Here is a 9,856-nt window from a genome sequence, read left to right on the forward strand (position 1 = left end):
CTGCTATGAAATAATTGCTTTGTAGAATGTATAATGGTTTGAAACATAAATGTCTATGGCGATTCTTTTATATTTTGTTTACTTCTCTGTTCATTTTTTGCAAAGGCAGCTCTTAAGGAAGACATGATAGAGATCCGAAAAATTTTGAATCGCAAATGCCACTGTACTTTGGAGAATTCAATTTTTGGTTAGCGTGTAAAATTAGAAATAAAGATCAAGAAGAAAATGCAACACCAGAATTTTCATATTTGATCGAAAGGCTTTAAAAAGAAGAGATGGAGACACGAAAAATACTAATCAGACACCTGAAGCTAGGTTAAAAGGAACCATGTTTTCTTAGGTAATAAATTGGTTTAATATTCGTCGTTGCCTTCGCCCTCGCCTTCAACGGAATCCAATCCCACCTGGAATTTTTTAGAAAGCAAATGATAAGCAAGTAACTTAAATATGAAAAACACATTAATCAATACCTCCTCGTAATCTTTCTCGAGAGCGGCCAAATCTTCACGGGCCTCGGAGAACTCTCCCTCCTCCATACCCTCACCGACGTACCAATGGACGAACGCACGCTTGGCGTACATCAGATCAAACTTGTGATCCAAACGAGCCCAGGCCTCGGCGATAGCAGTCGTGTTGGACAACATGCAAACGGCACGGGAAACCTTGGCCAAATCACCACCAGGAACGACAGTTGGGGGCTGGTAATTAATACCGACCTAATAATAAACAAGATGGATTACAATACTACTGTATGCAATTACTCTAATGCAACCATACCTTGAAACCAGTTGGGCACCAATCAACGAACTGAATGGAACGCTTAGTCTTGATGGTGGCAATAGCAGCATTAACGTCCTTGGGTACGACATCTCCGCGGTACAACATGCAACACGCCATGTATTTGCCGTGACGGGGATCGCATTTGACCATCTGGTTGGCCGGCTCGAAACAGGAGCTAGTAATCTCTCCGACAGTCAATTGCTCATGATAAGCTTTTTCTGCGGAAATGACCGGTGCATAGGTAACAAGCGGGAAGTGGATACGAGGATATGGGACCAAATTGGTCTGGAATTCTGTAAGATCGACGTTAAGGGCTCCATCGAAACGGAGAGATGCCGTGATGGACGAGACAATCTGCCCAATTAATCGGTTCAAGTTGGTGTAGCTGGGTCGTTCGATATCCAAGTTTCGACGGCAGATATCGTAAGTGGCCTCGTTGTCGACCATAAATGCGCAGTCTGAATGCTCCAGAGTAGTGTGAGTAGTTAAGATCGAATTGTACGGCTCAACGACGGCAGTGGAGACTTGAGGTGCTGGATAAATGGCAAATTCCAATTTCGACTTCTTGCCGAAATCGACAGAAAGTCGCTCCATTAAAAGTGAAGTAAATCCGGAGCCAGTGCCTCCGCCAAATGAATGAAAGATAAGAAATCCTTGAAGACCGCTGCATTGATCGGACAGTTTGCGCACTCGATCAAGCACCAAATCAACAATTTCCTTTCCAATGGTGTAGTGGCCTCGAGCGTAATTGTTGGCGGCATCTTCTTTTCCAGTGATCAACTGTTCCGGATGGAAAAGTTGGCGGTAAGTGCCAGTGCGAACTTCGTCAACCACAGTGGGTTCTAAATCGACAAAGATTGCTCTCGGGACGTGCTTGCCCGAACCGCATTCAGAGAAGAAAGTGTTGAACGAGTCATCGTTTCCACCAATGGTTTTATCTGAGGGCATACGGCCATCAGGCTGAATTCTATATGGGTTACATAATTAATGTTGCATGGAAAAATCAATGAAATTGACATGTACGCAATAATGAAAATCTTTGTAGTTTGTAAAATATTCTTACCCATGTTCCAAGCAATACAGTTCTAAATTAATGAATAAAAAAAATTACAATTAATTAAATTTCTTTTTAAATTTCGGTTTACGTTTTATTTATTACCCCAACAGGCATTTCCGATCTGGACTCCGGCTTGCCCAACGTGAATTGAGATACATTCGCGCTGTCGAAACAAACAAATTTGATTAGTGCTTGCATTGTATCAAGTGACGTCATTAATCCGAATTAGACGAGGAACTCTTCGTAAAACCCTCCCTTTTCAATCAAATTTAACAGAATTTTAAGTGCCAGATGTAACGTAACACCGGACATTCATTATTGATTGGGGGGGAGAGCAAACAGGAAATCCGAGAAATTTCAGCTGGCGACCATATGGATAGATGCTGGGGGCACCGACAACGCGGACCGGTAATGAGACTTTGGGGGGTAGCCATTTTTAGGTTATTTTGGATGTCGCAAAAGAAAAAATCGCAGCAGAAAACCGATAGTTTCGCTAATACAATTAGAGGTCAAACTATCGCGTGATTTAACGCGCAATACTGATTGTACGAAAGGGATTGTGACGACATTTCAAAGGATTACTACACGCACCATTCTCAAAGTAACCCAAGCACATTAAACGGACGAACGTACCATATTGAGAAGTATTTAAAGCTGCGGATTGACTATGTAGTTTGTCGTGCGTGGGATCGATGAGCGTCTTTCACAGAGCAACGAAGTGATGTCGTCCTCTATGGGAAAACGGTTCTCGGGATACTAAAGGAGATCGAAGAGACGGAGAGAGCCTGCTAAAAATAGCGGAAAAAGAAGAGACACCTGGCGGTTAAAAATGTACAGCCTTCTTGAAAATACGAATTCTAGTGGTTTAACCGGTGAAAAGAGGATTTAGCGCAGTCAAATATGAAAGTTGGTTTTGATGCGAGAATTCTCACAGTATTTCAACAATCAAGTATTGAATGTGGTTATCGCAGCATAAAGAGAAGCAAATAATGAACTGTCTGAAGAAGGAAACAAAATTACGTAGAAAGTTATAGAGGTTCGTTTAATAAAGATAAAGAACCCATTCACCTGGATATTGCTGTGACTGCGAAACAATATACTGTATACCAAAATTCGCAGTTTCCGATTCGTTCTGGTCGATAGCGGAATTAACTGGGTCGCATGCACCAAGCGAAACTAAAATCTGTTTACGCGCCTAAAAATGCCTACGTGCGAGACGTGATTCGTTCATTTACACCTAGAGGGCTCTTAGCGTTGTAAACAATTGTTCGTCCCTCATCGCCACTTACCGATTGTTGAGCAATTCCAAATTTTTTAAATCCTTTATCACGTCTTCCACCTGGTTGACATTGATTCATTGAATTTTGTGTTTTCCGTACAATAAATAAAGATCTCTTTTCCAATGGCTGGTGGGCGTTTGGAAGTATTTTGGTCCCCTAATAGCCAGGACAAATTCATCACTTGGGGGAGTGATATTTGGCTCTATCAAGTTAAAAATACTTCCGTTAGAGATGACATCTCCTCGACCCATAGTAAGAAACTATATTACCTTACGATTATCATGTGTTTATATTTTATTTTCTATTTCAGGCTTTCAGATATCGAATAGTAGTAGGGCTTACCAGCTAGGTTGTTTAACAGATGTAGCATTTGCTAAATGTCTGGCATGGCTCCCTGTACCAGAGCTTGAAGGAGTTATTGCCATTGGCCAGATGAATGGAAGAGTTTTGTTAACATCAGTACTTGGTTCTGGAGAAACTTCCCCCTTAAATGGAAAAGAATATGCATCAAAACATAACAGACAGTGCAACACATTAGCATGGGGTCTAGCTGAGCCTTATGTCCTTGCAGCAGGGTTTGACAAACACAGATCTGAACATGGATTGATCTTGTGGGATGTTACTAAAGGTGGGAGTGATGGTAACAGACCCTTTCTGGAATCAGCATTTGGAGACACAATTACTTCTGTAACATGGTTCAGTCATTCACAAACAATGGCAGCTGGGGTCAATAACAAGCAACTTCGTCTGTATGATTTAAGAGGTAAAAAAGTTCAGCATGATTTCTTACCATTACAATAGTAACACTTTTAATTTACTTTTCCAGATGGACCAAAGCACACAAGTTCAACAAATACTCGTGCAGTATTTTCAATCATTCAGGATCCTTTTGTTAATCACAGAATTGCATCATATAGTGATAATGCCATATGCATTTGGGATGTAAGAAATTTTGAAAAGCCTGTTCTTTCACTCCAACAGAATAAGGCCGTTTCCAAGATATCCTGGTGCCCCACTCAGTAATTCCTCAAAATTATAGGATGGAAAAAAAATACTGTTGAATTAATGTTCAATTTTTTTAAATCAACAGTCACAGTTTCCTGGGAGTCTTGTGTAAAGAGAGCACTTCTTTGTCCTTGTACGACATTCAGAATGCCAACGGTGTAGCGGCAGAAGAAATGGAACCCATTCCGTTGGAACGTGGATTGATTTTGACTGATCAGCAAAATGAAACCATATCTTCTTTTGCGTGGCATTTAAACGAAGAGAATCGATTACTTTATTCCACAACATCACTTAATATTAGGGTATTTTATCAAATAAACGTATTGATGATAGATGTTACCATATTTATCCTTTTCAGGAGCATATAGTTGTTGATCGAATCACGCTTAATTGGTCACCATCGAGTAAACTTGTATGGAATTGCGGCAAAAAAATATTGCAGTACATCGATGAAACTGATTCCGTCTATACCAGGTAAGAATTTTGGTTTTGCATATTTAAATTTGACCACCCCTACCTTCTCTGAAATGGAAAACTTCAAATTTAGGTTCGGGGATGTTTCGGTAACAATGCGCCAGCGGGCAGTTGAAGGTTACGGACTTGAAGCTGATTTCAAACCTGATTCAGAATTAATGCAGGATGTAACGACCAGGGAGCTCTGGTCCTGGGTCGATACTTGCCGGAAGTTGGCTCAATCAGGAAATCCGCTAGGAGTTCACTTTATGGGTATTAGGTAAGGAAGTTCACTCGAAATCTGAATATATAATTTGATATTAAAGATGGAAAAACTCTCGAAAGGTCTGCTTTGCGTTTGGATACGGATGGAGTTCTAAAATCAGAAGTATTCCACGTTCCCTGGAATGGTGTGGAGTCCGCAAAAATTTCACCTGTCTGCGTCTACAGGTAAATATATCTTTTGAAGAAAAATTAGTGGACTACCTATTACAAAACCAAAAAAATTACGGCTTTTTAGGAGTGAAGAACGGAACCAAGCATTGCGTCTGTGTGGTTGGCCGTACGATCCTGAAAATTCCATATTGGGACCATTGCTAGAAAAGCTTCAAGCGGATGCACAGGTTTCTCGAGCCGCTGCCCTGGCTGTTTTCCATATGAAGATTCGTAAAGCCATAAAGATTTTGACTCGTAGTGGTGTACAGAAAAATCAAGTGTCTTATCAGTTAGTCGCCCTCGCCTTAGCCGGTAAATTTGAGTTTAAGTTATAGTATCATTTCCATAATTTTACCTTTTTCTTCTACAAGGATTTACCGATAATAGAGATACGCTGTGGCAACAAGAAATATGCAATATGAATAAAACTGCTCTGGATGATCCATATCTGCGAGCAGCATTTTCTTTTTTGACCAGTCCATCGGAAAAATACGAAGCAGTCTTGGTATGGGATCATCCATTTAATCTACTTTGATATTTATAATTGTAATTTATATTTGCTTTAATAATAGAACGAAACAGGAATGACTGTTCGGGATCGAGTGGGGTTCGCTTGTTGCTTCTTGTCCGATACTCACCTAAGTGAGTATGTTGAACATCTTAATCGGCAGTTGACCAGAGAAGGAAATTTGGATGGGATGCTTTTAACGGGTAAGTTAAAATAGCTACTTTTTTAAACTTAAACTAGAAGTTTAAACATTGTCATTACCATCATTCCAGGTTTGTCAGGTGAAGGACTGAATCTGCTTCAGAGTCATGTGGACAAATCAGGTGATATTCAAACAGTCAGTCTCCTCAGTTTACATGCTTCCAATCTTGAAGTGAGTAAAGACGGACGAATGCAACAATGGGTCAACAGCTACCGATCTCTGCTTGATAGTTGGAGGTTATGGACGCAACGGGCGAAATTTGACGTTCAATTCTACAAAGGCAATCCCTCTGGAGCCGAAAAACCTCCACAGCAAGTCTATGTTTCCTGTAACTACTGTGGCAAAGGAATCTCAGTTTTCTCTGGTACTAAAGGCAAGCTTCCTTTAAATCGGAGTAACCCAAACGTGAAATCAAAGGTAAATTATATGAGTTGTAACCCTTTAACTGAATTTGACCTTTGAGTGTATCTTACAGTTAACTGGCTGCCCAAATTGCCGGAATCCTTTGCCACGTTGCGCTGTTTGCATGATGCACCTCGGAAGCCCGCTAGCATCGTGGGGAGGACCTACTGAGCACATTTCCAAGAAACCGAGTGTGAATGCAGCATCTGGTGTATCTGGGGTGACTTCCAAGAAAACTCATCCGTTCGCCTCGTGGATTCTTTGGTGCCAAACATGTCGACACGGAGGACACAGTGCTCACCTACTAGAATGGTTCGCCGAGCACAGTGAATGTCCTGTCACTGGATGTTCTTGCCGTTGCCTAAATCTTGATACAATAGGCCACCACATTCCTGTCATTGCCAACGGACATGATTGAATAGTAGAATGATGCCTCACGGTTTGAGAAATTCAGGTTTGTTTTACGTCATAATGGTCTCTTGGTCACTATTTCATTGAAGCCTTTGTTGGTAGGTCTTGTTTGTACAGTGTTTTTTTTTCAAGGGTTGTTTATGAACTAGTTTTTTTTTTGTCATCTATCGACCGTTGTTATTTTACTGTTTCTCTTTTCTCACTATTCAACTTCCCCTCAATAATTCCTGTGATTTGAGCGTAGACAATGATTGCCACGTGGAATTGATTCTGTAGAAATGCTGAATGAAATAAATTGGTTCAATGACTTATTCAATCAACATTTCACATGCATTCTCAAGCCGATCAAAAAGTTTACGTGGAAAATTTCAATTTGTACTTCCAGCAAATCTACACAATAGAAACTTCTATAAAAAGTTTAGATTTACTGTTTCATCAATGCGAATCTCTTATTTGATGCGTGATGCTCCGTAAAGTAGTACGGGCCGCACTCTTGATATTCAGATCGAGAAAGGTAAGCGGAAGGAGGAGCTACTTTACCGAATTCACGAGCACCCTTCCAAGAATCTCCTGCTGGGTCGGCCGCTATATTGACATTGAAAGGAGATTCGAAAGGACGCATAGATAGGAGATCCTTTTGTAGTCTGGGTACTAGACCTAATAAATATCACCACTTACTAATAGGATTAACATCATAATTTAAAATTTAAGGTACACTTACCAGGAATATTGGCACAACCACCAGTTACAAAAACGTTGCTAACCAGCTGCAGTTGAGTAGCAGGATCATAAAGTTTTACGACATAGTCTATCGTTTCCGAAATGCCTGCTTGGTGGGAGCTAAAAAAAAACAAAAAAAAAACTGTCATGAATATTATTTCCTTTGAGATGTTAACAAAATTTGGAAGCATACCCGATAAAGCTGGGTTGAAAGAAAAGCTCAGGAGCTCGAATACGTTCGGTGCCTATGTGAAGTTGATAATATTCAGCCGTGGGAACAAAACCACCTGAACTGCCTTCACCAGTGCTCGAAGAAGCCCCGCTGTAGTTCTTGAAATTCGGGTCGTAACGCTTCAAGGCTGATTCGAGGTCATTTAGTTTCTCCTGTTCAGCCTCGCTGTCGGATCCTCCTCCATCCTGATCAATTGAATTAATTGAATGATGAGTCTTTTGAAGTGATTATGCAGCGATAATTCAACTCACTTTGCTGACTGCTTTATAAATATCCCAATCTTCATCTTTCATACCAAACGTATCTTCTTTTTTCTTGCCCGGCCCACTGCTACCACTTTTTGCGAGCATACTTAATATGCGCATCCTTTCTTGGGCAGCTGCAGATTTTCTTTTCGTGAGTTCCTGACGACGCTGTTGTCTTTCTCTTCTTCTGGAAAGAATCTCTGTTCTACAAATGGATTCGACAATTCAAATTAAAGTTATATATGTTAGTGAAATTCAAATTAATCATTACCTCTGTTTGCGGATTCCTTCTAACCATTCTTGGAACTCTGCAGTCTCAGTGGGCTTCTTGGGTTCTCCTTCCTTATAAACATTTCGGAATGCCATTTCGTAGCAAAAATTAATAACATGTTAAACGATCGGCAATTAGTCAATTACCTCATTAGGATTTACTGCAGCTGCAGCCATTTTTTGTCGCGTTCTTGAAACGCGATCCTGAATATTCTGAATTTCTTGCTCTAAATGATGCTCGTCTGTAATTTCAGCTTGCCTCAATAGTTTTACAGCCAATCCATCATCAACTTCTGCCAATTGATGTTGAATAATCTGAAGCGTCTCCAAACGCTCTTCATCTGATGCTAACTGTTTAGGAAAACGGTTTTTAAGCAATTTTGTACTATGAGATCATTTGCAATATTACCCTCTCCTCGCGTTTCTTGGCGTTGATTTCGACCAGCCTTTTCACATTCTCTTTTCTACGTTGTTGCTGTTGTTCTAAATTCAAACTGGTTTCAGCAGCCGTAGGAGCTGGGGTAAACGGCAATTGGATTTTTCGGACATTTTCTTCGTAAAAATCCCCGTCAGCCCATTTGCTCAGTTCTTTGAGATAATCTTCTGCTATGTATCCATAGTCATGTATAAGCTCCTAATTGTTTTTGAACTACAATAAGTCATTGATAAACACAATCGTTATGAAATGAAATACCTCTGCTCGACTAAATGTTGCAGAAGATAAGTGCGAAGGATATTTCAGCTGTAGCAAGCGATGCAAATAGGAAATCATTTGTAGTCCACCCAAGTTTATTCTACGAATTCCTTGTGGATCACATTTACCACCTAAAAAAATAATAATTATATTGAATTAGGAATCTGGAATAACAGTAAGAAAATATTTTGTTTTTTTCATTTGTTTACCAATCACCGGTAGGATATGCGTTGTCTGATACCCGAGACGAACAACAAGAGACGTAGGAAGTTCAACACATGGTTTAGAAAAGTTATGCTGTAGGCTGAAAAGAGCATCTATTCCCACAGAGACAGCTGGTACTTGATAGCACTCAAATAAGAGTTCATTCATAAATTGCCTTGCTGGTGATGGATTGCATACAGCTTCAGTTAAAACAACAGGGTGATTGATTGAGCCTTCAGTATCAATCCCCAAATGTGAAAATGCATAATCAAAAACTGTTTCCACAGTGTCTATCTGAGTAATGACATCTCGGTCAAAGGGAGATTTCAGTTGAAAACGGACAGCCTCAAAATTTGCTATATCATTTCCAACCAAAATTTCTACATCCTAAATTGCAAAGAAAAGGGAAATATTTAGCCAAGTCAAGAGTTTGGTTGGTTAGGCAGTCTACCGATTTCCCCTTCTCCTTTCTTAGTTTAGCCATCAAGTTCCTAAAGGTTAGTCTTGGATTGGGGTCCACAGCCCACCCAACACGGCATTGGTACGACCCTTGATTTGATTAAGAAATTCATGAATTCATTAATTACAATCCAACTTAATAATGGAAATGTTACCGTGATCTAAAACAATAGGCGGTGCATTATTTCCCTTTAGTGAACTGTCATATGTATGGTATGTATCTGGAGTAGGTTTGACGTCTCGAAAAGTAAATACTTTATCTTCTTCCATTTTCTATAAACTTTAATTATCTACACTGATTAAATAAGAAACGATTTATTGTCAAAATTAAGGTCAACTCAACACTAAACTGATTCGTTGGTATCGTCACAGACTCTTTTTGAAGTTTGGCTTTGTTTACGTTAGCTTCATTTTCGTCTGCTTGTAATTCAAGATTTTCCATTTCCAACGTGTCATCTCATCTCCAGCCATTCCAAAGAGTTTTCTTTCATTTTCTCCT

General features: G+C 39.9%; 3 protein-coding genes across 6 annotated transcripts; 1 reads left to right on the forward strand and 2 right to left on the reverse strand.

Moving 5' to 3' along the window:
• Nucleotides 1-226: 226 nt before the first annotated feature.
• LOC124194335 (tubulin alpha-1 chain-like) lies at nt 227-3,011 on the reverse strand. The gene is made up of 8 exons (XM_046588478.1): nt 2,906-3,011; nt 2,708-2,835; nt 2,471-2,622; nt 1,940-2,000; nt 1,844-1,865; nt 778-1,747; nt 471-716; nt 227-404 (listed from the first exon to the last, which is right to left on the reverse strand). Exons 3-8 carry the CDS (start codon nt 2,471-2,473, stop codon nt 354-356), a joined length of 1,353 nt encoding a protein of 450 aa, XP_046444434.1. The 5' UTR covers nt 2,474-2,622; nt 2,708-2,835; nt 2,906-3,011; the 3' UTR covers nt 227-353.
• A 71-nt stretch (nt 3,012-3,082) lies between these two features.
• LOC124194330 (GATOR complex protein MIOS-A-like) lies at nt 3,083-6,844 on the forward strand. The gene is made up of 12 exons (XM_046588470.1): nt 3,083-3,369; nt 3,428-3,880; nt 3,944-4,136; nt 4,208-4,424; nt 4,481-4,596; nt 4,670-4,855; nt 4,921-5,025; nt 5,096-5,322; nt 5,382-5,515; nt 5,583-5,721; nt 5,791-6,137; nt 6,196-6,844. The coding sequence occupies exons 1-12, from the start codon at nt 3,240-3,242 to the stop codon at nt 6,538-6,540; spliced, it is 2,592 nt and encodes an 863-aa protein (XP_046444426.1). The 5' UTR covers nt 3,083-3,239; the 3' UTR covers nt 6,541-6,844.
• On the reverse strand, nt 3,458-9,757 carry LOC124194332 (actin-related protein 5-like). 4 transcript variants are annotated; one of them, XM_046588474.1, is made up of 17 exons: nt 9,513-9,757; nt 9,350-9,447; nt 8,904-9,285; nt 8,695-8,825; nt 8,410-8,634; nt 8,148-8,351; nt 8,002-8,072; nt 7,737-7,935; nt 7,447-7,670; nt 7,255-7,373; nt 7,074-7,190; nt 6,588-6,814; nt 6,194-6,514; nt 5,780-6,102; nt 5,086-5,711; nt 3,936-5,019; nt 3,458-3,864 (listed from the first exon to the last, which is right to left on the reverse strand). In XM_046588474.1, the coding sequence occupies exons 1-12, from the start codon at nt 9,625-9,627 to the stop codon at nt 6,711-6,713; spliced, it is 1,989 nt and encodes a 662-aa protein (XP_046444430.1). In that variant the 5' UTR covers nt 9,628-9,757; the 3' UTR covers nt 3,458-3,864; nt 3,936-5,019; nt 5,086-5,711; nt 5,780-6,102; nt 6,194-6,514; nt 6,588-6,710. The 4 variants fall into 4 exon arrangements, with proteins under 4 accessions (XP_046444430.1, XP_046444429.1, XP_046444427.1 ...); XM_046588473.1 differs by having other exon boundaries at nt 6,194-6,814; XM_046588471.1 differs by having other exon boundaries at nt 6,194-6,814; nt 6,962-7,190.
• Between the last annotated feature and the right edge of the window lie 99 nt (nt 9,758-9,856).

The sequence above is a fragment of the Daphnia pulex genome, chromosome 5, assembly GCF_021134715.1.
Source record: "Daphnia pulex isolate KAP4 chromosome 5, ASM2113471v1".
In the NCBI taxonomy this organism is placed as follows: Eukaryota; Metazoa; Arthropoda; class Branchiopoda; order Diplostraca; family Daphniidae; genus Daphnia; species Daphnia pulex.

What these genes read in the sequence shown, in the direction of transcription:
- LOC124194335 (XM_046588478.1), bottom strand. An exon ending in GATCGGAAATGCCTGTTGGG is followed by an intron (nt 1,866 to 1,939) that starts GTAATAAATAAA and finishes TCATTAATTTAG; the next exon opens with AACTGTATTGCTTGGAACAT. An exon ending in TCGAGAAAGATTACGAGGAG is followed by an intron (nt 405 to 470) that starts GTATTGATTAAT and finishes AAAAAATTCCAG; the next exon opens with GTGGGATTGGATTCCGTTGA.
- LOC124194330 (XM_046588470.1), top strand. Translation starts at nt 3,240, where the DNA reads ATGGCTGGTGGGCGTTTGGAAGTATTTTGGTCCCCTAATAGCCAGGAC. An exon ending in TCGTCTGTATGATTTAAGAG is followed by an intron (nt 3,881 to 3,943) that starts GTAAAAAAGTTC and finishes TTACTTTTCCAG; the next exon opens with ATGGACCAAAGCACACAAGT. An exon ending in AAAAATACGAAGCAGTCTTG is followed by an intron (nt 5,516 to 5,582) that starts GTATGGGATCAT and finishes CTTTAATAATAG; the next exon opens with AACGAAACAGGAATGACTGT.
- LOC124194332 (XM_046588471.1), bottom strand. Translation starts at nt 9,627, where the DNA reads ATGGAAGAAGATAAAGTATTTACTTTTCGAGACGTCAAACCTACTCCA. An exon ending in GAAGGAATCCGCAAACAGAG is followed by an intron (nt 7,936 to 8,001) that starts GTAATGATTAAT and finishes ATCCATTTGTAG; the next exon opens with AACAGAGATTCTTTCCAGAA. An exon ending in TTTATAAAGCAGTCAGCAAA is followed by an intron (nt 7,671 to 7,736) that starts GTGAGTTGAATT and finishes TCAATTGATCAG; the next exon opens with GATGGAGGAGGATCCGACAG.